This window comes from Mauremys mutica, chromosome 1, assembly GCF_020497125.1.
Source record: "Mauremys mutica isolate MM-2020 ecotype Southern chromosome 1, ASM2049712v1, whole genome shotgun sequence".
Classification (NCBI taxonomy): Eukaryota; Metazoa; Chordata; order Testudines; family Geoemydidae; genus Mauremys; species Mauremys mutica.
The window spans coordinates 114,192,240-114,217,388 of NC_059072.1; the positions used below are offsets into that span (position 1 = coordinate 114,192,240).

The 25,149-nt window shown below is 47.1% G+C and overlaps 2 protein-coding genes across 4 annotated transcripts in view; one reads left to right on the forward strand and one right to left on the reverse strand.

Annotated features, from left to right (window-relative positions):
* The window catches only part of USP18 (ubiquitin specific peptidase 18), a 30,869-nt gene extending 24,240 nt beyond the window's left edge, over positions 1–6,629 (forward strand). Inside the window, exons 9-11 of the mRNA XM_044991874.1 lie at positions 939–1,070; positions 2,703–2,752; positions 3,251–6,629. Of these exons, the coding sequence (XP_044847809.1) occupies positions 939–1,070; positions 2,703–2,752; positions 3,251–3,299 (231 nt within the window). The 3' untranslated portion in view covers positions 3,300–6,629. The remainder of the gene's footprint in view (positions 1–938; positions 1,071–2,702; positions 2,753–3,250) is intronic.
* Positions 6,630–8,426: 1,797 nt separating this feature from the next.
* Positions 8,427–23,897, reverse strand: LOC123352135 (prostaglandin-E(2) 9-reductase-like). Of its 3 annotated transcripts, none has more exons than XM_044991904.1 (10): positions 23,639–23,897; positions 19,161–19,313; positions 16,150–16,317; positions 15,213–15,329; positions 14,721–14,798; positions 11,753–11,875; positions 10,741–10,850; positions 10,269–10,434; positions 9,018–9,100; positions 8,427–8,542 (listed from the first exon to the last, which is right to left on the reverse strand). In XM_044991904.1, exons 2-10 carry the CDS (start codon positions 19,245–19,247, stop codon positions 8,500–8,502), a joined length of 975 nt encoding a protein of 324 aa, XP_044847839.1. In that variant the 5' UTR covers positions 19,248–19,313; positions 23,639–23,897; the 3' UTR covers positions 8,427–8,499. The 3 variants fall into 3 exon arrangements, with proteins under 3 accessions (XP_044847839.1, XP_044847848.1, XP_044847830.1); XM_044991913.1 differs by lacking the exon at positions 23,639–23,897 and adding an exon at positions 19,781–20,002; XM_044991895.1 differs by lacking the exon at positions 23,639–23,897 and having other exon boundaries at positions 19,161–20,001.
* Between the last annotated feature and the right edge of the window lie 1,252 nt (positions 23,898–25,149).

Here is a 25,149-nt window from a genome sequence, read left to right on the forward strand (position 1 = left end):
CAACTTTTGTGCTTAGGCTTTGCTAAACCAGCAAACCAAGACTGTTGCTAGCAGGGCCATCTACCACACTGACCTGACTCAAAAACTTATACCTTCCTTCTTCTGAGACCAGGTAGCATGGCTGTCTCAGTACTGCCTTGTTTCCAGCTTGCTACAGAAAAAATAAAGGCACACTCCCCTTATGTCTTATTTAATTTGGCCTGCATCCCACTCCCCAACTTTATCGATATTGAAGCCTCAATGAAGAGCAGAGCTGATGTTTCACTGTGTGGGAGGCCAGGGTTTGGGGCATCCACTCACAGCAATCTATACACTGGTGCATGCCATGGAACTGTGTTTAGCAGGGATCCATCTATGCCACTGTAGGAGGGTTTCATCTCAACAGGACAGGGACATAGCTGGTGGATATATGTGCCTATGTGGAGCTGCTGGTCAGACTTCCTGCACGCACCCCTCAAGTCATGAGGGAGCAGCAAGGCCTCGAGGTTGCAGTTCTGGCTGCAGATTGGTTTTGTTGCTATTCCATACTTTGGTTTGGAAAGGAATGTTTCCTTTCTTCCCACCACCTAGTCTCCAGGAAACTTCCCTGCTCACAACCGGTTTCTTCAGATTGTGTGGAGGGACCAGGATTTGGCTATAAGAACAACAGGAAAATCTAATCAAATTGATGGTATTTATGAAGCATTTAAAGCCTTGGTATCCAGGTTACTGTTTGGGAGAACTGAATAGTTAGGAAGAATACTCGTTACACAAAATTGAAGAAAATGATCTTTATCTTCCAGACAGGGCCATCATCGTCCTATCACCTTGCTTGACTGGGGAGGATGTTTCACCTTCTCCTGAAGGAAATTGACTTCTGTTATGGGTTTTTGTCTCTGCTCATCAGCCAGAATTCGGTCTCAGCTGCATTGACAGTATCTCTTTGTGGCTCTTTTTAGGCAGATTGGCAGTATGATCTCTTTGGTGTTGTTGCTCACTCGGGATTAGCCAGCTTTGGTCACTACTGTGCCTACATTTGGAGTCTCACAGAAGGCAAATGGTACTGCTTCAATGATTCCAGTGTCTGTCAGGTGAGGAAACCAGACCCACAACTCTTCTGTCTTCTCTGCTGTGCATTCTTTAGATCTCTAGCTATGCCCACAAAAAAAAGCACCTCTAACTCAAATTGATGTGTGTGACTGGACTGGTGCTGAGATCATTTCTCCATCCCATTCCCTTATGCTACAAATGTCGGTGGATGATTTGGTGCCAGTGAAGAAGAGGGACCAGCCACAAGAAGTGTCATGCTTTCCTCTGAGCTACTGCAGAGAATTCTTTCCCAGGTGTCTGGCTGTTGGGTCTTGCCCACATGCTCAGGGTCTAACTCAGGGGTCTCAAACACGTGGCCCGCAGGGTTATTTTCTGTGGCCCGTAAGCTCCTCATGCCCCCCTCGCCCTCCCCCAGCATTTACTTAGAGCGGCTCCGGCCCGACACACACTGGGGGCAGGGCAGGCTCCCTGCCTGCCTGCCTGCCCTGCCCCCGCGCTGCTCCGGGAAGCCGACGGAACCTGGGGAAGGAGGGGCACGGGGGGTGTGTGGCTGTTGCTTCAGGCACCGCCCCCAGCAGTTCCCATTGGTCGTGGTTCCCCGTTCCCAGCCAATGGGAGCTGCTGGGGGCGGTGCCTGAAGCAACAGCCACACACACCCCTGCACCTCTCCTTCCCCAGGTTCCGGCCGCTTCCTGGAGCGGTGCGGGGTCAGGGTGTGTGCCCTGCCCCTGGTGTGTGTCGGGCCGGGGCCCACCCCCCGAACTCCTCCCGCAGCCGAACCCCCTGCCCTGAGCCCCCTGCCGCACCCCTCCTGCACCCCAACCCCCTGCCCTGAGCCCCCTGCCGCACCCCTCCTGCACCCCGACCCCCTGCCCTGAGCCCCCTGTGGCACCCTGCACCCCTCCTGCACCCCAACCCCCTGCCCTGAGCCCCCTGCCGCACCCTGCACCCTGACCCCCTGCCTCATCCCTCCTGAACCCCACACCCAAACTCCCTGCCCTGATCCTCTGCCACAGCTCACATCCCTCCTTCACCCCCTGGGGGCAGGGAGGGGGCAGAGTTGTGGTGGGGATTTCAGGGAGGGGCTTGGAATGGGGGTAGGGAAGGGGTGGGAAGAGGCAGGGCAGGGGCAGGGCCTCATGGAAGGGGTGGAGTGGGGACGGGCCTGAAGGCAGCGGCGGGGGGAGGTGTCAGTAAATGCTGCTCTCGAGCCAATGTACTAGTCCTCATGTGGCCCTCGGGCCAATGTACTAGTCCTCATGTGGCCCTCACGGTCATTTGAGTTTGAGACCCCTGGTCTAACTGATCTCCATATTAGGGGTTGGGCAGGAATCTTCTCCCTCCCCTCAAGTCAGATTGGCAGAGCCCCTGGGTTTTTTTCTCCTTCCTCTGCAGCATGGGGCACAGGCCACTGGGTGGTTTGAATTAGAGTAAATGATGGATTCTCTGTAACTTGAAGTCTTTAAACATGATTTGAGGACTTCAGTAACTGAGCCAGTGGTTATGGGTCTATTATAGGTGGGGGGGGTGAGGTTCTGTGACCTGCAACATACAGGAGGTCAGACTAATGATCATAATTGTCCTGTCTGACCTTAAATCAAAGAGTCTATGATGTGTCTAACCAGCATTCAAGAGTTCTTACCAGCACTCTATGTATGTTTGATTTACTGCAGGTATCGTGGGATGATGTCAAATGTACCTATGGAAATTCACATACCCACTGGTAAGGGGGTGTATCTTTATTTTATCTGATGCTGCTCTGGAGTAAGGAATGGGGTTAGTGGTGGTATGGAAAACAATCTGAATTGTCTTTGTCTGAGGACACAACTTCTCATATTATGGCCATGTTAATACACTATTACCTGGCTGTAGTAATACTGGACAGCTAAAACTGTGTGAGCAAAAGCGATCTTTCATTGTTCACCCCGCATTACGACCGAGCCCATAAAGAGAGTAAGGTGCTAAACACTTGAGGATCCTGTCAGTCAGAGTCTCTCTTGCTCCTCCCTCTGCACTGATAAATCATAAGAGAGCAAAAGGTAGAGCGAATCCACCCTGCCAATATAGCACCTTTACTCAGTCACCGCTATCTGGGGTGCAAAGGAAGGATTAGGTCACCTGACCCTGTGGTAGGACAACTGAAAAAAAGCTAACCCCGGGGAGCAGGTCTAACTACAACTCACCTCATGCACACATTTGTTTTGCTCTTTTCTTCTCTTAGGGGTGAAACTGCCTATCTCCTGGTTTACATGAGAAAGAATCCCCAGTAGCCACATCCAGGCGGGCTTCAGGGACCTGGGGGCTCTACTCAGGCCCCACCCTATTTATGGAATCTGACAACCGTGCTCCAAGAAGACTATCTACGAATCCATCAATACAGCAGAGTGGGAGACGTGAACTCAGTTCAGCAGCGACACGTCACTGTGTATAGTGTGTATATGGGGGAATGGAAAGGTTCTGTGGGGGAATGTGACCACCCCCTGTGTTGTCTCAGACGTACCCTCAGCCTCTGCCTCCTGGAACTTGATATGTATCAGACAATAGGGAAGAGCAACCACTTCCCTTTCCTGCTCTCTGTCCTGTGCTGCCCACAGAGCTTGCAAGCATCCTCCCTGCCTGAACAATCCTCAGTCAACTTAGTAAGTGTTCAAATCAAGATCAACAAAAGGAGAAACACAGTTGGGATGCACAGTCCCCAATGTGCTAACAGGGTGGGTGGCGCCAGGGTGGGATGGTGTTTGGGGCTGGATCACCTCAGTTAACAAGAAGTTGGAGAATTATCAGTCACTTTTTGTGGGGGGAGGGAGGTAAATGACACCCCCAAATCGCCTTCCCCTGGATATGCACATTGGAGGCTGCTGCTGTTTCAATGCACCCCCAGCAGCGGCAAGCTGCTGTTGCGGATGCACTGAAGCAGCAGCAACAGGGTCCGTTCCCACTCTCCCCCCCAGCCTGATCCTCTCACTCACCCCTGGGGTTCTCGGGCTGGATGGGGCTCCAGGGTGGGGCTTCCTGATCTCTAGGGTGACCAGACAGCAAGTTTGAAAAATCGGGATGGGGGTGGGAGGTAATAGGTGCCTATATAACACAAAGCCCCAAATATTGGGACTGGCCCTATAAAACCGGGACATCTGGTCACCCTACTGATCTTGAAGATGCCCCCCGACTCGCCCCCGGGGATGGTCTACAAAGCAGGCAGCAGGAAGTGCTGGGGCTCCAGCAGCAGGGAAGGAGCAGCAGCCCCATGTAGCGGGGCGGGTGTGTGTGGGTGGGAAGGGGAGAGCTCAGCCAGATGCCCTGATGCATCCTCCCTTTCTGCACTGCACAGACACACAGCCAGGGGGAGCCGCTGCCTCTCACTGCTGGGTGTCCCAGTGAAAAGGGGGTCTGAGAAATCGGGGGGGGGGGGGGCTTTGTGCTGCCCCCTCCCAAGCAGTGCCCCTGCCCCCTCCCCCCCACCCAGATTGCCATTGTCATTTTCTGGTGGCTGCTGCACAGAAATTGTCATTCTCACTCATGCCTGCTGCTGCTGCCAATGACTGTGCTCTGCAGACTGCCTCTCAACCACGCTTCCTAGTGCCTTCTAAGCTGTGCAGGAGGGAGTGGGTCTATGAAGAAAATCATCTAAATCATCAGAAAAAATCTTTATACTGTGCCACATATTTATGACTTCCTTATGCCATTGGTTCAGCTTGGACATTGGCTCCAACTTCAGCGTCATGCAGCTGGAGGGAGGACTTGGGAATTAGGAAGGAAGAGGATTGGACATCAGTGACAAGTAAAAATTACATGTATTTATAAAGTCTCATCATCGGGTACAGTAGGTTTCATGTTTTCTCAGTAGGGAAAGTTATAATTTTGGATTAGGACCACATTTTACAGTGCCCATGTACAGCTAGTCCTGGGAAAGAGACAGTGCCATTGGGCGATGCTGAAGAGAATGCTTACTGTACCTAGACTAGATCATCCTGGAATATCTGCACTGGTGTCCACTTCATATCTGATAAGAATGAGTGTGGTACCAACTGAATAACAACAGAAGCCGTATGTGTTCTGTCTTTATGGTTATCATGAAGAAATTCCCAAGATAATGCCTATAAGTGATAGATTTTTTTATGTAGATTTTAAATGGGCTTTTGGGAGGGGGAGAGGAAAGGGGAGGTGAAAGAGCTAGAGTAACTGAGAGACTGATTATAGTTAATTAGCAGGTAATTACACCATTGTTTGGACAATCTATTTTATTCTGCTCTACCGCATTTTATTTTAAACTTATATTAATAGCTTTAATTTATTGCAGAAGTTGCATTGGTTGGCTCAGTATAAACAAAAATATATAAATGCAGGGCAACCTATTTTGGTGCTTAATATCCCTAAAACAGTATCCAATAACTCATTACTGAGAAGCATTTGATTATATATATTAAGCATCTGTTCAGTCAATTATCATGCATAAGATCATAAACTGTGACACAAACATATAATTTTTATATTATTATGAATAAAACATTGTGTGGCAGTGTCCCTTGAAAATAAGCTTTATCCATATTTTCACACAGTCATCTCTTATTTCTCTGAAACCTAGTTGACAACTTACTGCTTGGATTCTGTTAAAGCGTATTCTCTGATGGACTATGAACCAGAGGTGAATCAAGCCTAACTTGGACCTGGTTTAACCAAATGTTTGCCCTTCTCCCCAACTTCCTTTACACCCCACCCCCATCTCTCATTGACAATCATTTCTTCCTTTCTGGCCGCCCTCCCTGAGACAGATTTCCACCTGAATCAAGCAGTCTCTTCTCCACTCCCAGAGCAACTGAGCTGCCCTCATTTTCTCCCATGGCCTGATATCTGTGGATATATCTAGATCATTTAACAAAACTCTGCCATTAAACTCCCCCCACCCCAATTTACCACCACTAGCTTCATATGTGTATGGAAAACACAGAGCTGTGGTCAATTCACTGTGGAATTAGAATGTTAAGATACTGGGCCCAATTCCTTTCACTTACATGATTTTCACACCAGCACAACTCCTATGGCTTCAATGGAGTTACTCCTTCCTTACACTGGTGTAAGTGGAGAATGAGGCCCAGTATATTTTTGTGTGAAGGGCAATTGCATCATGAAACCCACAGACCTATGTTAATGGTACAATTGAAACTGGACAGAAGTTTAGAAATTAAGTATTTTACCCACATCAGTAAGTTTTTCTTTACATTCTCATGCTGAGCACTTTGATGTACTTATAGGGTACATAATGCAATGCAAAGGCAGTGCCACTGTCCATCACTGTAGATGCACAGATGTAGTATTTTGTGTTACTGGACTGCAAATATATTGTGTGTTGTTATATATTGAAAGGCCGTATTATGATGCATAGGCTAAGAAGCCTGGAATTGTTGTGGCATCTCTGACTATAAAACATTTGACCTGTGATTAAAATCCCATCCTGAATGCTGCATTAACACATGAACACATCAGTCTCACAAAACAGTTCTACAGAATTAGGAGCAAAATCAAAGAAACTCCTCTCATTAAAGACACGAAACATGTAAGACCGCAGGGATTTCATCTCTTCACAGCAAAACTAAATTTCCTCTTAACAGCTCAGAGGTCTGATATGTAGAGAACTGGTGCCTGTGCCTCACTGTACTACTTATCTTTTAAGTCCACTTTCCTGTCAGACTTTCCTGGCAGCCGCCAGAGGGCAGCAGAGCCAACCACCTGCTTCCCTGAGAATTGCAGAGTGCTATAAACCCAGTGTGACCAACCCCCTTCTTGTCAGCATATAAAAGAAATGGAGGAAAAGCGAAAGGAATGGGTGTATTGAGAATTTTTATTATTATGATGGAGTCAAATGAAATATGCTAAACAAGTCTCTAAATGGAGCTCAGAGCTTCTATTTCTTCTTCATTTAGTTTGATAGATACGGTGACATATTTGTTGCGAGGGCAGGATTGTGTTAAGTGAAAATTTGTGCCTGATAAGCTCAGTGATAGTACTGAGATGCTAGCTGACACCAAACCTGAGCATCCTCCACTCCCATGGGAGTGCGCTAGGATTGAGCTATAAATGAGTACCTGATGTTTGAGAGACAAGGTGGTGGTGGTGGTGAGGTATGGCTACACTTACAAATCTGCAGCGCTGGTAGTTGCAGCGCTGGTCGTCCAGCTGTGCAGGGCCAGCACTGGTGTGTGGCCACACACTCACAGCTACCAGCGCTGGTGTGTGGCAGCATTTGCAGCGCTGTTGGGAGTGATGCATTATGGGCAGCTATCCCAGCGTTCAAGTGGCAGCAACGTGCTTTTCAAAAGAGGGGGGTAGGGTGGGGCGTAGTGTGACAGGGAGCAGGCGAGAGAGAGAGTGGATTTTTGGAGCCAACACTGTGTGTTTAGCTTCCTGCCTTGAAAAATCAGAACATGTTCCCGATCCCTTACCCTTAACTCTTAACTGCAAACAGCCTGCAGCCAACGGACTCCCTCTCTCCCCTCTGCCCCGTTTCTGTCAAGCAAACACTCACTCCCTGCCTGCCTCATTATCTCATTTGATTGTTCACAGATTGATCACAGCAAACAGGAGCTATGTTTGTAGATAAGCAGCTCCGGGATCAACGGAGCTACGGAGCTCCGAGTTAACAACAAAACAAAGAGAGGCTGCATAACAAAACAAAGAGAGTAATTTATAAAAGCATTCTGGGATATCTGCTAATACCCTGGAGGCCAATAACAGCGCTGGTGTGTGGCCACACTTGATGACCAGCGCTGCAGCACCAGCGCTGCAATCTTTATTCCCCATGCTGAGCCAGGTGTATGGCCAGCGCTGCAGCCAGGGAGTTGCAGCGCTGGATGTGCCCTGCAGGTGTGGACACTTACTAATTGCAGCGCTGGAAAGCCTCCACCAGCGCTGCAACTCGCAAGTGTAGCCATACCCAATATCTTTTATAGTTGGTGAAAGAGACAAGCTTACACAGAGCTCTCCTTCAGGTCATGTAGGCTGTGTGTAACTCAAAAGCTTGCCTCATTGGCTTACAGAAACTGATCCAATAAAAGATAATACCTCACCCAACTTGTCTACCTAAAATCCTGGAATGAACAAGGCTATACCACCACCTAATGTCTGGTTAGTCACTATATTTTTACACACTAGCTTGGCTGAGATTTTCAAGAGGCACAGTGCATTCCCAGGGATTAAGTTCTAGCAGCTCAGAATGAAGACAAAATATTTATGAAAGACCAGGGGCAGGAACTGATTATATACAAAATACGCCTTCCCCCCCATCAGCATTATCGAAAGCAAGATGACAAGTCATTGTAAGGATGAGATTTAGCTGCTTACTGTCTAGGTTAAATTACACAGTAAACAAGTTGATGGAAACGGTGTTATAAATGGTATTTTTCCTCTAGAATTGGCCTTAGGTATAGAGCATTATTACTATTTGCTAACAACATAGGAATTGCAAATGAATCCTCTTTAATAGTCATCAGCAAACGGATACTCAGGATGGTCCAAAAATCTAAAAAACAAAATGCAGATAACAGCTGTTTAATTTCCATGAAATATTCCCATGCAAACTGCAAGCAGTTAAGATGTGGCTTCCATATTTGCATTATGCAAATTATGCAACATTTATGATAATCATCAAGGATTATTTAATGTCCGTATAAGAGGATATAACCAGAGTTAATAGGATGATTGAGACAGGTCTGATTGCCAGGAAAAGCTTCTTGCCAGCAAGATCTTTTCAGCATCCAAAGCAATTACTGAGAGCCACTCCAAGAACTTTCTAGTCTGTGCTGTCTAGAGAATAAAGAACTGATGGTGAGCCTTAGATTCCAAATTTCCACTGCCTGCTGCATTGCAGGACCTACAGGAAGGTATCAAACCTGACTGCTGCGAGACTAGCACAATCTGTCTTTCGTCAGGCTGTATTGCCCACAGTTGATTTCTACACACTTAAAAATTCTTAAAACCCAAGTACTGCAACTCACTCTTGACACGGGTCATAGCGAAGGTTTTGGTTCAGGCTATCAATGGCTTTCATGTCCTCCTCTGTCAACTGGAAGTCAAACACCTGTCAGAGAAAAAATGCTAATCATCAGATTTGCCTATGAGATGGACCAAATTGGCCCTTCATAAAGCAAGAAACAATTTCATTCGTTCTCATATGCTAGTCATTTAGAGTGTCAGTCACTGAAATAATAATAATAATACCTATTTCTTATATGGCATTTTTCATCAGTAGATTTCAAAGCACTTCCCAATCTTTATTGTGTTTATACTCACAACACCTCTAAGAGGTAGGGAAGCATCTCTCTCATCATCCCCATTTGTAATGGAAAATAACACTCAGGCAGAGAGAGAGTAACTGACTTGCCAAAGGTCACACAGGAAGTCCATGGCAGAGTAGGGAATGGAACCTGAGATTTCCACAGCTTAGTCCAGTGCCCCAATTACTGCACCAACCTCCCTCTCCCAAATGCAACCTAGTAGAGGATGATTTTAATCCACTGACCTCTGGGTTATGGGCCCAGCACATTGTTGCTGCATGTGTATCAAAGGTCAGATACTGAAGTCCTCACCCAATCATTAGTTACTGAGGACTATGTGAGTTTTGCCCAAGTCAGGATTAAGTAACAACTGAACTGAACAACTGAGCAGAAACTGAGTAAAGACCTCAGAATTTGGTTCTAGATTAGCAGAGAAATTCTGAACAAAACCTCTCTGCATGAATTAATTTGTGTTGCCTGAGTTGCTTATAGCTTCACTTGGTAATGAGAAACACGTACAGCATAATACTTTGGTCTTTGTCCGACAAATCTCTCTGAAATGTCCCTTCATAACTATGCAACCTTTATATTGCAGTAGACCTAGTGGCCTTAACCAACCTGGGCTCGAATTGTGCGAGGGACTGTAGAAACACAGGGCAAATGACAGTCCCTGTCCTAAGGAGCTTGGCTATATGCAGGTGAAAGGTGCATGGAGGTGCCATCTAGGGTGACCAGATGTCCTGATTTTATAGGGACAGTCCCATTTTTTGGGTCTTTTTCTTATATAGGCTCCTATTACCCCCCACCTCCTGTCCCGATTTTTCACATTTGCTGTCTAGTCACTCTAGTGCCGTCAGTCCTCAACTTGAGGTGCCATATCCATGTAGGGCAGCAGTATCAGTGGTATTTTACATCTACTATTTGCAAACTTGTGAGCGTTTCTAATGGTATTTCTCCTTTCCACTGCTTTACCTTGAAGTTGTCTTCAATATGCTTTCTGGTGAAGCTCTTGGCAAGGACCACCACACCACGCTGCAGCTGGTAGCGCAGGGCTACTAGAGCTGGGCTTTGGTTGTATTTTTTGGCCAGAGCGTTCAGTATTGGATCCTCCAGCAGAAGTGGAGAGCTTTGATCCACCCTGCAAGGAAATACAGACACAGAGTGAGCGTATCTGATCTCAGGATCCGTGAGAGCTGAGCCTGTTGGAGGCGATACTCATTTATCATCAGATATTTAGCAAACATATTGGGCCTGATTCTCCACCGCCTGTCTCCTTGTGTGGTCATTTATATCTGTACCAAATGGGCACAAAACACAGCCATGCTAATTTGGTAGCATGCTATGCCCACTTTCCACCCATGTAAATGACCACCAAGATCAAGGCAGTGGAGAATCAGATGCGTTCTTTCAGTAATGAGACTCTACAGTCAGCTTCTTTCCTTACCATCTCTCATCTCTGTGAGATCCCAAGGCACTAAAAGCAACCAGGACAATATTTTTGGATTTGCAGAACTCCAGCAATTTCCTTTGGTTGAGGTACGGATGACATTCAACCTGAAGCATTAGAAAAATGGAGATTTCCGATTGTACAAACAGCAACAGTCACACAACTCCCCTCCCAATTATCTATTACCATCAGCTTCATTTATCTAGGTGTTTATAATATGCCTTTAACCAGAGCATCTAGGTGCATTTCTACTTTAAGAAGATAAATTATATTAAAATATTAAATAACTTCCTTTGAAATAAAATACAATCCTTTAGGTGACCTTGCAAACTTTAAATATTAATGTTACAAGGACATACCGGACTCCTTACCTAAAGGCCAATCTATAAAATATATCTGGGCCATAAGGGTAAAAACTCAAATACTTCTGATCACCTAATATCATTATCTCTATCCTACATGTAAAAAATGGCCTCCAGTGCTGTGTCTGTAGTTAAAGGCAGGCACATTTATTGGTGCCTGTAACTGCATGTACTGAGAAATCTAAATACCCGACTGCACCTGCAAATCATCTCGGTATTTAAAAGGGTGCTGCTGTAGGCGAAAATAAATGTGCCTGCAGTTAAGCAGCTGAAATATAATTGCACGCTTAATATTGGAAGCCTCATTGAAGCTTAATTATTTTCCAGAGGAGAAAACCACCAAGATCATAAGTATTTTCCAGAGGAGAAAGCCACCAAGACAGGAGTAGATTTTCTTATACTTTCCCTTAAAATACACAGTCTGATTTCTATGAAATTTCATTACTAGCTGAATCAGTGTTTCCAGGAGAAAGGAGAAGCACAGCAAAGTGCAGAGTGACCTGGCTTTGCCTCACTTGGCTTGGGTTGCCTTCTAGCCCTTCTCTCTCTCCCAGGCTCTGCTGCATGACTCTTGTTTTCCAGTTCTCTTTATGGAATCACAATGAACCTTTCTGGGCCTTCATTTTAGCCACAGCTCAGAGTGTTACCTGGTTGCAGACAGGTTTGTACTTGAGTCCAGGTTTGTTCAGGATCATCTCCAGCTGTCTGCGGTTGAAGTTGGAGACTCCAATGGACTTCACCAAGCCTGCATCTTTACATGCCTCCATGGCCTGGGAAAGAAAATATAGTCAGGTCCATTGTCACTGGTGCCAGGGCCGGATCCAGGCTCCAGCTCAGCAAGCAGATGCTTGGGGCGGCCAAGGGGAAGGAGCGGCACATCGGGCTCTTCAGTGGCGGGTCCCTCAGTCCCTCTCAGAGGGAAGGACCTGTCGCTGAATTGCCGCCGAAGAAGAAAGCGGCGCGGTGGAGCTGCCGCCGATCGCAATCGTGGCTTTTTTTTTCCCCCTGCTGCTTGGGGCGGCAAAACCCCTGGTGCCTATAGCACTGGTGTCTGCACAATGCACTGGTGCCTACTAGCATATACTAGAGACTGCTTTCGTCTTTTGCTGTCATTGCGTTACTTCCCTACAGAGATCTGTTAGTGCACTCAGTATTGCCAACCCCAAGTGTTCAAAAAGCCTGAATCAGGCCCTAAAATATCATGAGACTGGTTAAAAAAATGAGACTTAAAAAAGGAGGGGCTCTTTTTCTTTACCTTTTGGTTTTTGAACCTTTAGGGTTTACCTGAGTCATGTTTAGAAGCTTCTTTCCAAACCCATGGGGGTCTAGAAAGTTACTTGTTTTGTTTAAATGAAAGCTGAGATTCGCACATAATAACAGCATTCCAGGAGTTGTGCTTTAAGAAAAATAGCAAATATCACAAGACTCACAATAAAACTGTGAGACTTGGGAAAACTGGGCACTTCCGTTCTGACCTAGAACCTCTCTGTATCATCAGTCCTGGATACTGCTGGGAGACATTTTTCAGACAAATAGTTTACTCGACAAAAAATGTGGTTTCAATTGACCCAAAACTATTCAAGAGTTGGACATGAATAGTTTTGGCAATTCATAAAATGGGCAGCTGAGGAGAAGGAATTGGTGATTATGGTGGTGCGGCCATTAGAGTTACTACCTTAGAAATGCAAAAAACCCAGCACAACTCCCCGCCCCCAAAGCAGCTTTGCAACTCCCACAAACAGCCACTCATCGTATCTAGAGAGATAATACATATAGATGAGATTGATAACATTGCATGTCTCCTCACTCTTTCGTGACTGAAACCCTCTCTCGCACATACATGCACTGCGCTTGTGTGGTGGTGGGCACTGGGCAGATAGCTGTTTTTTTTCAACAGTTTTGATCTGTTATTGCTTAAACTGTGCAAGTAGGAACACTGAAGCATCTTTAGCTGGACGCAGAAACTTTTAACACTAGATATCCCAGTGTATTGTGCAAATCTTTAGACCCATGTAAAAAACTGGCAGATTAAATATTTTTTCTGGCAACTGGCAAATCCATAAAAAAAACTGGCCAGGTCGGCCAAACACCTGTCAGGTGTTAACCCTAGTAGCCACCCCCTTAATAAAGTTTAGCCCAGTGGTTAGAGAACTCATCAGGGATGTGGGAGACCGAGGAAGAATCCCCATTCTGGAACAGACAATTCACAGAAAGTTCCGGAAAGCTTCAGATTCAGTTCAACCTGAACCATTTATTTTTCTTTTTTTTTTAATTTTCCAAACTGAAAGATCAGTCATTTACCTAGCTCTAGTCCTAGGCCTCTCATGTGACGACAACATGAGTTTTGATGAACTGTGGTTTGCCTGAGCAATGGAAAGTAGCTGGGAAAGGGCCCGAGGATTGAACTCCCTAATGTTTAGGTGGTGTACATGCCCCCTTTACAGCAAGAAAACAGGTACAAAGAAATAGTAGAGAAAAAAGCTAATAAAATCTAGGTTGATTCTTCCTCCATTTTCTTTCTCCCCCATCCCCTCCTTTCCTCCAAGAGGTTTCCATGGCAGCCTGAGACCATGTAACTTTTTGTACCAGGTAGAACTATGTCAGTTAGCTGGTTTTTTTTTGTTTTGTTTTTTTTTTTTAAACCAAAACATTTGTACCAGTAAACCCCTGGTGTGGATGCTGTTATACTGATGTAAGGGTGCTTAATACTGGCATAGCTTCTTTCCCCCAGAAGGGAGATACACAGTAACATTTGTGTTTAGAGAGCTCATTGTTTCTTTTATAAAAACAGCATCAGGAGGGACTCTCACAACACATCAGAGGGCTGGTCTACACTATGGGGGGGGGGAAATCGATCTAAGATACGCAACTTCAGCTCCCCCTGTCGACTCCGCTACCGCTGTTCAGGCTGGTGGAGTTCCGAAGTCAACGGGAGAGCTTTCGGGGATCGATATATCGCATCTAGATGAGACGCGATATATTGATCCCCGAGAAATAGATCGCTACCCGCCGATACGGAAAGAAATACCTTGTATCTTAACATAGCCTTACAAAAGGGCTAGTCAATTATTTTTTGTCAAGGATCAAATTTCTTGGTCAAGGTATAGGCAAGGTCCAGACTCCAGAGAAACATTTTTCACTTTGCAATAACAGCAATGATAATAAGTAAATAAAAAGATTTCAGGGTCTGTTCAAAAGCGTCTGGGGGCCTGGTTTTGGCCCATGGCCCACCTACTGCCTGCCCCTGCTTTAAATATTCCATGCGCCCATTCTCCCAGGTGAGTAACATTTTTCTGCAGGTGAGTAGGATCATAGGAACTGCCATACTGGAGCAAACCAGTGGGCCATTTTGTCCTGTTCCAAGAGTGACCTCTACTAGCTGCTTTAGAGGAAGATACAAGAAATCCACAATTGGACAGCTATGAAATAACCCACCTCCAAGAAAAGTTTCTTCCTAACCCCCTCTTAGAATTTGGCTTATGCCTTGAAATATAGATCTGATTTTTGTTTTTTTTTCATACAATCATGGGTATGTAGATTTTGTGCCTGGTCTGGTAAGTTTTCATGACAGTTTTGCAAAGGTATTTTCATGTTATATTTGTACATGATACCCACCTCCCAAGTGGCACACAGGTCTACGTTATCAAAAATCAATTTTCCATTTCCATCCATTGGGAATAAATCATCTCCAGGCTTAAAAACAAAAGAAACAATGTAATCAGATAAACCTCCCCTTCGGTATGGCACTTGACATGAATTGCTTTCTGGAGAAATTCTGGAAATATATTGAGCTACTGCAACATGTTGGTAACTCAATATTCACAGCACATTTAACCTTTATTTTTAAGTGCAAAGTTCTTTCTGAAACCTGATGGATGTTCAGTCCATCAGTTCTCTTGATTACCTCTGCATCCCTAACATAAATGAAAGCCCATTTTACATCTGATTTGGAAGAAATATACATAGGGAAATTGTTTGGTATTGTAAAGCTCCTTGTTCCTTACAGCAATGTCTCTGAATCAAGCAGTTAACTTACAGTCTGTCCTAAAGCAAAAGGGGAACTGTGGGGACAAGATTCTCCTCTGTTCAGACACAACTTTTTTTTACCTTTAAAGATAGGGGTGTATGAATAATATAGAGATCAATGTAGTCAAACTGCAGGCTCTTCAGTGACTTTTCCAGGGCTGAGGGGACCATCTCAGGAGCGTTAAAGGTGCTCCAAAGCTGTAGAAAGTGAAAAGAGAACAATTGCCATCAGAATTGTATGTTCACAAGGCTGATTCCCTAAATAACTTTATTCTGCTATATCTCAAGCATGAAATGTCAGTGTATATACAGTATATTATGCATTATTTTATCCAAATTTTAATTTTAATAATATACAAAGTCTAAGGGTGCCCAGCATTTAATTAATGTTGCATCATCATACCCTGCAGCATTAAAAAGTGAACATTCATACAGGGACTCTGTCTTGTAGGGGCACCATGAGGGTAGAAAATGGAAACAACTAATGTGTCTTTCAAAAATCAATTTATCCCAGTCTGGGACCACAAATAATGCACCAATCGTAATTATATGGCTATTGCATATATAGTTACAGTTGGAGGAGTTAAGATCGTTTAGGTGCCTAACCTGTGTATTTCTATAGCTTAACATATTTGGATTTCTTTCAAGTATAACCTTAAATCTCTATCACCTGGTCTGTAATGATTGGTTTGGGAAAATTACAGCATCTCTGTAATGCTTTTAGCTTTAAGTTACTAACACTTACTCACCCTTAACTTCAGTTCAATGTAGTTTTTATCTGGTAACTGTATCTAGGCACCAGGCCTGCTAAAGCTCCAGCTGGTACTAGTGCATATAATCCTTTCCCCACAGGATTAGCACTTGGTAACAGGTGGTGTGTTTCAGGCAAATAAATCCTGTCAGCCTGCTACAACTTGTACTTATCCCTTCACTGAAGTCACTGTTTTCTTGCTGCCGAAAAGCAGCACAGAAAGAAGCAAGAGAACAAGTGATGGGATTTAGAACAAAACCCACTTACCTTTCCTGTGTAAAATATGTCTTCTCTTTTGACTGTTCCATCTGCAATCTTCTCTCGAATGGCTCGCCCAACCTCCTCCTCATTCTCATATAAATAGGCTCCATCTATATGGCGGTAGCCAACTTCAATAGCCACCTTTACAGCCTCCTCACACTTACTTTTTGGAACCTATGAATTAAAAACAGAAAGACGAAAAAGCCTCAACATGTCTGGCTCAAGGACGATATTTTAAAGTGTGGTTCCAGTATGAAAAGAGACTGTGAAAATGTCACCTTCTTACTCAGACACCTTCTTTGTGTGTATTCACATTCACCTCTGCTTAATTTAGTGAAAAAAGTAAATTTTCCATCATGTAAAAGTCCTATAGAATTTAAAGGGCAATGACCATAGTTCTACAGAATTTTTAAACCAATCTACAGATTCTATAGAACAGATGTAATTCTCTAATAAAATCTCACATTGGTTTAAAAATTCTTCAGAAAAGTGATCAATTTCTATTACATTCAATAAGCTTTTAGACACCATTTAAAGAACACTATTTAATTGCTATAAAATCTTATTACTTTCATCCCTATTAAATTCTATAGGGCTATAGGCCGATCTAGTAAAGATAATGGGATGGCACAGGTGTCACTGAGTCCAGAACTTGGCTTTCACAACCCTTTTACTGATGATGATACACAAGAAGAAAAGAACACAGCTTGCCTCTCAGGTTGAACATCAATTTTGCAGCCCTAGCAGTCAGAAAATACATTTTTTTAGTTGTAAATTGAACACATTTAATCCTGAAATCACTCGAAAGACAATAATATGGAACCACACTACAACTTTTACAGAGTCTCTTTTCAGACTAGAACCATACTTTTAGTCACTAATCACCTAAAAGTGAGGAGGAAAGTTCTGCCCTAATTTACACCAGTGCAACCTCCATTGATTTCAGTAACCCTTGATACATCAGAGAGTATTACAAGTTAATCCACTGGAATGCTGATAATCTGCACAATGAGTCAATGTATAGGGTCCATAATTATCTGAGTCAATGAGAGTTCTGCCTGAAGGACTGAATAACAATCGAGTAAGGAGCTAAAGGTTTGACCCACACAGCCCTCTGACTAGGTGGACTTTTCAAATAAGATAAAGTGTCTGGGATTTTTGTACAGCAGGTGTTGCAAGCTCAGAAAGAGCTGTCTCCGCTACCTGATTGGTCCCTCCTCTGCAGCTGCAGCTGCCAGATCCTGCCCACCCAGGCCCCTGCTCCTAGCCCTGGGGAGGAGGAGAGGCATGGAGGCGTTGACTGATAGCTGGCACCATGTCCTGGACCAACGCCAGCCACACTGCCACTGTGACAGGGAGCAACACAGCCCCCCACCTTGAGCATGAGGCCACAGATGCCCCCTCTAGCACTGCCCAAATACCCCCTCCAGTACACACACCCTTCTAGTACCCCCCAAATACCCGCTCCAGCATACCACTCCCAGTGCACAGACCCCTCCACCACCACCCCCCAACCCCCCCCTCCTAGTCTGAGGTGCTGGAACAATTTGTATAGTGGGGGTCGCTGAGAGCCATTGAACCAAATTGTTACCCGGTATGTAGTGGAAACCCCTTCAAGCCAGGGGGCGCAGCAGCACCCCCAACACCCCTAGTTCCAGCACTTATGCTCTCAGCATACACTCCCCGCTAGCACCCCCCAGATACCCGATCACAGTACACACATATCCCTCCAGCACGCCCCAACTGTACCCCCCTGCGGCTTCCCCACTACCAAGGCAATGTCCTCTTTTTGGGAAACTGAAAGATGGTAACCCTGTACTTGAGTGAGTGTGACATTAAAGGGATTCTGCATGGACTCAAGAGCCTGCCCATGCTGAGCTATTTTCAAGATTTGGGTCTTGATGGGTGACTTTGGGCAAGTTCTTTTCTTCAGTTTCCCCATGTTTAGAATTAGGATAGTAATACTTACCTTCCATTGCAAAGTGCTTGGGATCTATGGGTGAGAGAGCCGTATGTACTGTAAGTACAACATAGTGATTTTTAGTCACTACTAATTTGGATGGACTCTGAACCAATGACAAAGAGATAAAAGGCTTTGTATCCCATTACCTAAGTCCCCTATTCTTTTCAAGGTCAGTCTTTGTTTGCTCACCCCATGAAGCAAATACAGTTTTGAATAGTGTCAGCACATTTATTGTTTATCTGGCACAGAACATATATTTACATGTAGCTACACAGTCGGGGGGAGGGGGGGAGGAGAGAGAAGAAAAATAACAGATGGTGCTGGCAGACTGTAAGTAGTGCTGAAAGCACATGTCCTGATTGAGGTGTATAACATTTTAAATGGCCCAGAGAGGATGACACAAAATTACTCAAGAGAGTAACAGGGTGAAAAACAATGGAGCATAAATTAAAGCTCTGAAAGACATGTAAACACGCTTTTAAGCACAGCATGTGGAATTCAGGTGTGGAATGGACTCCCAAAAACAGCAGTAGGAGCTGCAGTTGTGAACATATTTTTATACTCAGACAGGCACTTAGAAGATATAACGCAATAGAGAACAAGCTGTGAACAAATAGCTGGATGAACAAAGATAAGCTGCATTGCCTCCTTTTCTTTCCAAATTTCGCAGTATAGAAAACCTTCACAAGTATATAAAAACTACCCGGTATAGGACAATTGGCAGTTAAATGAGGAAAGAACTGGAATAGCAAAGAGAGCAGCAGGTCAGGACTGAGGTGTATTGCAGAGAGGCATGTGGGCCCATGAATGGAACAGCTAACCTGATGGCAAGTCAGAGCTGAAGTTCATTGCAGACCAGCATGGGGCCCATTGTTGGAACTGCAGAAAGTGCTGCATGCTGGGATGGAGAGCTCTGTGGAGGAAACTATACAGTACCTACCCTCACTATCTAGATCTTAGTGCTGTCAGTCGCTCATTTTCATACACAGCACCAAACTTCATACAACAAACACAAACTTCCTATTTTGGAATAATCTGTAAAAGGTTTACTCACTGTATCAGGGGCGTAGGTACCAAGTCCGACCACAGGAATTCTGTACCCATCATTCATTTCCATAGAGGTATCTTTGCAGAGCTCCATTGTCCTCCACTGAACGGTTTATGCCAGTTCTTTCTTGAAGCTTGAAATGTTGCTACACGTCTGCCCCTGACAGAATATTATTTTTATTTACTGAGGCATGGAGACTGAGGGAGTAACCAAGCGTATAACTGCAGTCTCCAAAGGGGTCAAAAATGCAACACGGCAAACCAGCTGGGAGATGTTCAGCATTGCTTAATACAAGGCTCAAAGATTAGTCAGTTTTTGTAATACACACACTCAAAGGCAGTGGTGGTAGGGAGCGGCTATCTAATCCGATCACTGCTGAAAAAGAGCTGAAAAGAGGAATGAAGGTCTCCTCTTTCCTAAAGCTGGAAAGGGGACAAACAACTCGCTTTGAAATTCATTCTCTCTTTGGCACTGAAGTTATTTATCACATCACTGAGAAAATATGACCTCAAGCTGGGACATTAACACACACATTCCCCTAGCCATTCTCCTTATAGTTTTCACTGATAAAGGAAGTAATCCCAGGATAGTATTCCATGCATGGAAGAGAAGAATGAGATCCTCACCCTCACTCCAACTCCTTTGTGATGGATTAAAGACCCAGCGTGGTGTAAAGTGGCCCTGTGTCTTTAATGGGTTCTTCCTGGGTGATGATTGCTCTGGCACAGCCCTAAGCTGTGCTCTGAGCAGGGTTAGGCGGCGAGTTCTATGGGCCCGTGGAGCCCAGGCTCCACCAATAATCCCGAGGGTGGGCCCAGCTCCACCAATGTTTGGGCCCCAGGCCCTGTGCTTTCGGGGGTCCCCGCGCCAGCAATGGGGGCGCTCTCACCTCAGGGGCAGCTCCCCCCAGCCCCGGAGAGGCCCCAGCCCTGACTTGGCTCACAGCCCATTGGCCGGGAACCCCAGCCAATGGGAGCTGTAGGGGGCGGTGCCGGAGCTGCCTGGCCGCGCCTCCACAGCAGGGAGGGGGAGGGAGCAGCAGGGTCTGTGCCTGTCAGACAGACTCAGCCGGTGAGCTGTGGGGGCAGCCAGACACAGAGACACAGCCGGGGATGGTGGGGACAGACAGACACACGGACACAGCCGGGGATGGTGGGGACAGACAGACACAGAGACACAGCCGGGGATGGTGGGGGTGGTGGGGACAGACAGACACACGGACACAGCCGGGGGGGTTGGGGGGACAGACAGACACACAGACATCACAGCCGGGGGGTGGTGGGGACAGACAGACACACGGACACAGCCGGGGGGGTTGTGGGGACAGACAGACACAGAGACACAGCCGGGGATGGTGGGGACAGACAGACATAGAGACACAGCCGGGGGGTTGTGGGACAGACAGACACAGCTGGGGGTGGTGGGGACAGACAGACACAAGAACACAGCCAGGGCGTTGTGGGGACAGACAGACACAGCCAGGGGGTTGTGGGACAGACAGACACAGCCGGGGATGGTGGGGACAGACAGACACAAGGACACAGCTGGGGGGTTGTGGGGACAGACAGATGGAGCCGTGGGCGGGGAAAGGAGCAGCAATGGGCACCCCGGGGCTGGCATAAAATACACAGGACGGGGGGGGGCTTCCTGAGGGGACTATAGCAACACCCCCCGCAGAGCAGACCCAGGTTGCAGCTGGCTCCGCCCGTCACAGCCCCCTGCCCCACAGAGACCCACACAACCCTCTGCCCCCTCAAGAGACTCCCAATGACCCCTGTGCCCCTCCAGAGAGCCCTCCCCTTTGTGCCAGACCACTCCCCTCCCCCACTGCCTCCCCTCCTCCAAAGCTCCCTACAATCTCCCCCTTTGCCTTCTGCCCCCCAGCCCAGCCCATTCCATTGGCCGGGAGGCTCCCAGTCTATTGGCTAGCAGGGCCCATGGGAGCTGCACCTGAGGCAGGTGCCTGCTTGCAGATGCAGACCTGCCTGGCTGTGCCTCTACAGCACAGGGAGGGGGAGCCACAGGTGAGGATGGCCGCCAACTTATATGGGCTCCTGGGGCTAAAGCCCCAGGAATATTCAAAGTCAGGGGCTCTGCTACACCAATATTTGGAGCTAGGTTTCTCCCCTTTAAATCCCAGCCGCGGCCGGGAATTAAAAGGTTCTGGGTTGCCCGCAGCGGTGGGGAGCCCAGAGCCCTTTAAATCCCAGCCGCGGCCGGGAATCAGAGGGCTCTGGGCTGTCCGCAGCCGCGGGGAGCCCAGAGCCCTTTAAATCTCAGCTGCGGCCAGGAGTCAGAGGGCTCTGGGTTGCCCGCAGCGGCGGGGAGCCCAGAGCCCTTTAAATCCCAGCTGCGGCCGGGAAATAGGCTCTGGGTTGCCCGCAGCAGCGGGGAGCCCAGAGCCCTTTAAATCCCAGCCGCAGCAGGGAATTAAAAGGCTCTGGGCTGCCCGCAGCGGCGGGGAGCGTAGAGCCCTTTAAATCCCAGCCACGGACGGGAAATAAAAGCCTCTGGGTGGCCCGCAGCGGCGGGGAGCCCAGAGCCCTTTAAATCTCTGCCGTGGCCGGGAATCAGAGGGCTCTGGGCTGCCCGCAGAGATTCTGAGCCCTGGCTGGGATTTAAAGGGCTCACGGCTCCCCGCAGCTGCCGGCAGCCCAGGGCTGTTTCAATCCCGGCATGCAGCCGCTGTTTGCCCCCTCCCCAGACCTCTGCCCCAACTGCCCCCCAGGACTCCCACCCCCTATCTAACACCGCTGGTGGTCCTTATTCCCTGATACCCCTCTCCTGGGACTCCTGCCCCTAACTGCCACCCAGGACCCCACCCCCTATCTAAATGCTGCTGCTCCTTGTCCCCCGATTGTTCCCTTCTAAGACCCCTGCTCCAACTGCCTCTTGGAACCCCATCCCCTATCTAAGCCTCCCTTCTCCTTGTCCCCAACTGCCCCCTCCTGAGACCCCCCCCAGCTTTCCCCCAGGACCCCACCCCCTACATGTCCCCTGATAAACCCCTGGGACTCCCATGCCTATCCAACTGCTCACTGTCCCCTGACTGCCCCCCTGAACCTCTGCCCCATCCAACCACCCCTGCTCCCTGTCCCTTGACTGCCCCCTGGAACTCCCTACCCCTTCTCCAACCTCCAGCCCCCTTACTGTGCCACTCAGACCAGCGTGTCTGGCTCCATGCAGCTCCAGACACATTGCTGCCATGCTGCCCCGCGGAGCCCACAGCCCCCCCTCCCCAGCACCTGCCTTCCAGATTTGAACACCTCAAAATTCAGGAGTGCTCAAGCTCAGTTTGGGCAGCTGTTACTTCATTTCTCCCAAATCAAATATACTGATCCACTGTAACTTGCTGTAGAAAAAGCAGGATAAAATTGAGCAAGAAATGCTTATTAGCACTGGAATTGCTATTTTCAACAGCCATTGCCTTTTTGTTTGTTTAAGGAAGACAGTGATATTGCATTGGCAAATTCCCCATAGAAAGAAAGAGTGGAACAAAAGAATAATAAAGGCACCTCAACTTTTCCTCATTTATGGAGAACAGTCTTATAATATGCATCCAGATATCCTCCAATCACACAAGCTGAAAATTGTTCCACTTTACTGCACCTCTGTAACCATATGGGAACCAATCCTGTCTGTGTTTTGTGCACATCCAAAATTCCTGCTGAATGACGTGCCCTGGGAGCGTTACCAGTGACCCAGGGCTGGGGAGGCAGGAGGTGTGGCGGGGGGGGAGGCACTGGTGTGGGGGAGCCCAGGGCTGGGGCACTGATGGGGAGGAAAGGGGGAAGCCCAGCGCTGGGGCTGCAGGGGGTGTGGGTCAGTGGGGGGAGAGCCCAGGGCGGGAGCGGGGGGGCACCACCATTTTGGGCCCCACCAAAAATTATACAAACCTGCCGCCTACATGCTGTAGAGCAGTGGTCCCCAACATGGTGCCCGCGGGGACATCTATGTGCGCCCGCGTACTGTCCGGTGGACGAGTATCTGCCGAAATGCTGCCGAGAAGCAGTCATCCAGAGGCATCTCTGCTGAAAGGCCGCTGATTTTCGGCGGCATTTCGGCGGTGACGCCTATTGATGTTGCCGCTTCTCGGCGGCATTTTGGCGGATGCTCATCCACCAGCCACGGTCCTTGGTGGCTCATTGTCCGGCTCCCACCAGATGAAAAAGGTCGGGGACCATTGCTGTAGAGGCATGCTGGGAGGGGAAGAGGTGTGTAAGAGGCAGGGTATTAGTCTCTGGGGCTGTGGCTCACTGAACAGCCCAAGGAGGCTGCTGTAACTTAGTGAGGCCTTTAGGGCTGCCTAATATACACCAGTGACCTGTCCAGCCCCCAGAACTGCCTAGGATTAAGAGGATGCAAAAGGATTTAAAGCCACTTTAGCCCCCTTCTTTACCCTGAGCTTCTGCAGCACAGAATCGTACTTAAGGTGCATAAAGGAGTCATAGGAAAACAAAGAAACAGAATAGCTATATTCTTACCAATATGTTCCACACTACCTTTCTGAAAAGCTCTCCTTGTCCAGCGTATTTCAATGGAGGGTTTTTTCTTTATAGAATTACAGAAATGTAGAGCTGGAAGAGACCACAAGAAGCCATTTAGTCCGTCCTTGTGCTCCGAGGCAGGATTAAATACACCTAGACCATCAGTGACGCTCTTAGAATTTCAGTGGAGTTAAAAGTTAATTTTCTCCCCTAAAACCTCGTACATCCAGCTTTCAAGTGTTGTCTGTATGATCATCAGCCTTCACACTGCCTGTGTTGAGTAGGAACATGAGCCAATAGGCTGGGAGAAGAGAATGACTGTTAGTGTCTCGGAAGGATAATTGCCCCGAGCCAGCAATTTTTGTTGTTTGCTGAAATGTCTGCATGTTTAAATCATTGCCTCCAGAGAACAACACACACTGTGTGCTTTCAGTGGATCAGTGCAGGAATTATTGGAGAAAACATCACGGGTCATTCCCAAGTGTAAGAGTCATGGTTTTTGCCTCCCCATTTGCAGCATTTTCCTTAGTGTGCTTTGTTTAAGAGTAACAACAAGCACAAAGTTACACACTGGGGGTTTCTGCTGTCTCAGAAAAGGAACTGAGCATGAAGCAAAATAAGCCCTTTAATTTTGTCTCATGACCATCTCTGACTTGTTCAGCTGCTGTCTGCTATGACTCACAGACATTAGAGATGGGAAAGACCTTCTAGGTTATCCACAACATGATGCCTGGTACAGGGCTGGTACTTCAACAATAATAGTCCAGCCCATTTCCCAGTAAACGCAGGATTATCCCCTACAAAGAATGTGTCTGAGAGAATTCAAATAACTCCCAATTTATCTTCCTAATGCAAAGATAGACTAAGAACGGGGAGCTGCATAATAACAGAAAGTTCTACTCCATCGTGTTAGGGGCTTTCCCTTTGCCCTCTCCCCTGATTCTTGTCTCGCAGACAGAAAGCAGAAGACGGGAAGTCCAAAGTGCAGGCAATGTGATGTTTATTGGGGTTAGTTTCAAGCAAGCATATCCATAGTTTTGACGCCGCAGAGCCTTTACCCATGTCCCCATTCCCACTTCCTCCTATCAGGCCCAAATATACCTGCAGTATACGCCCCTGGTCCCACCCCTTACAATTTATGGTCATGTTTCATTTTGGAGGGTTGTGAGGCTGGGGGGTTGGTAACACCTCTTTTGTATCCCCTGGGAGGGGTAAGGAGTGAGATTGTGTCCTGGCCAAGGCCAGGCCTTTCTTTGGCTTTTAGTGTGTCTTATGCCTCCTCCTCCGCCTCCCCCTTTCCCCTCCTAACTGGTTGCTTGACCTTGGCTTGAGAGAGGAACCAGGCAGCCTTCCAGTGTATGCCCATATATTACACTCCCACCATATCTAGTAACACTTTAGCGCTGTTCCTTATCTTTCTCATTGTACTAACTAACCCATCTGGCTAGGCAGAAGCAACACACAGTGTCTGTTCATTGTTCACATATATTAGTAAGGATATAAGAGTA

Excerpts from the sequence above, each read along its gene's own strand:
- LOC123352135 (XM_044991904.1), bottom strand. The coding sequence starts at position 19,247 with ATGGAGCTCTGCAAAGATACCTCTATGGAAATGAATGATGGGTACAGA. Across the intron at positions 14,799-15,212 it reads ATACACCCCTATCTTTAAAG|CCTGGAGATGATTTATTCCC; the intron begins GTAAAAAAAAGT and ends TTTGTTTTTAAG. Across the intron at positions 10,435-10,740 it reads TCTCACAGAGATGAGAGATG|GGTGGATCAAAGCTCTCCAC; the intron begins GTAAGGAAAGAA and ends ATTTCCTTGCAG.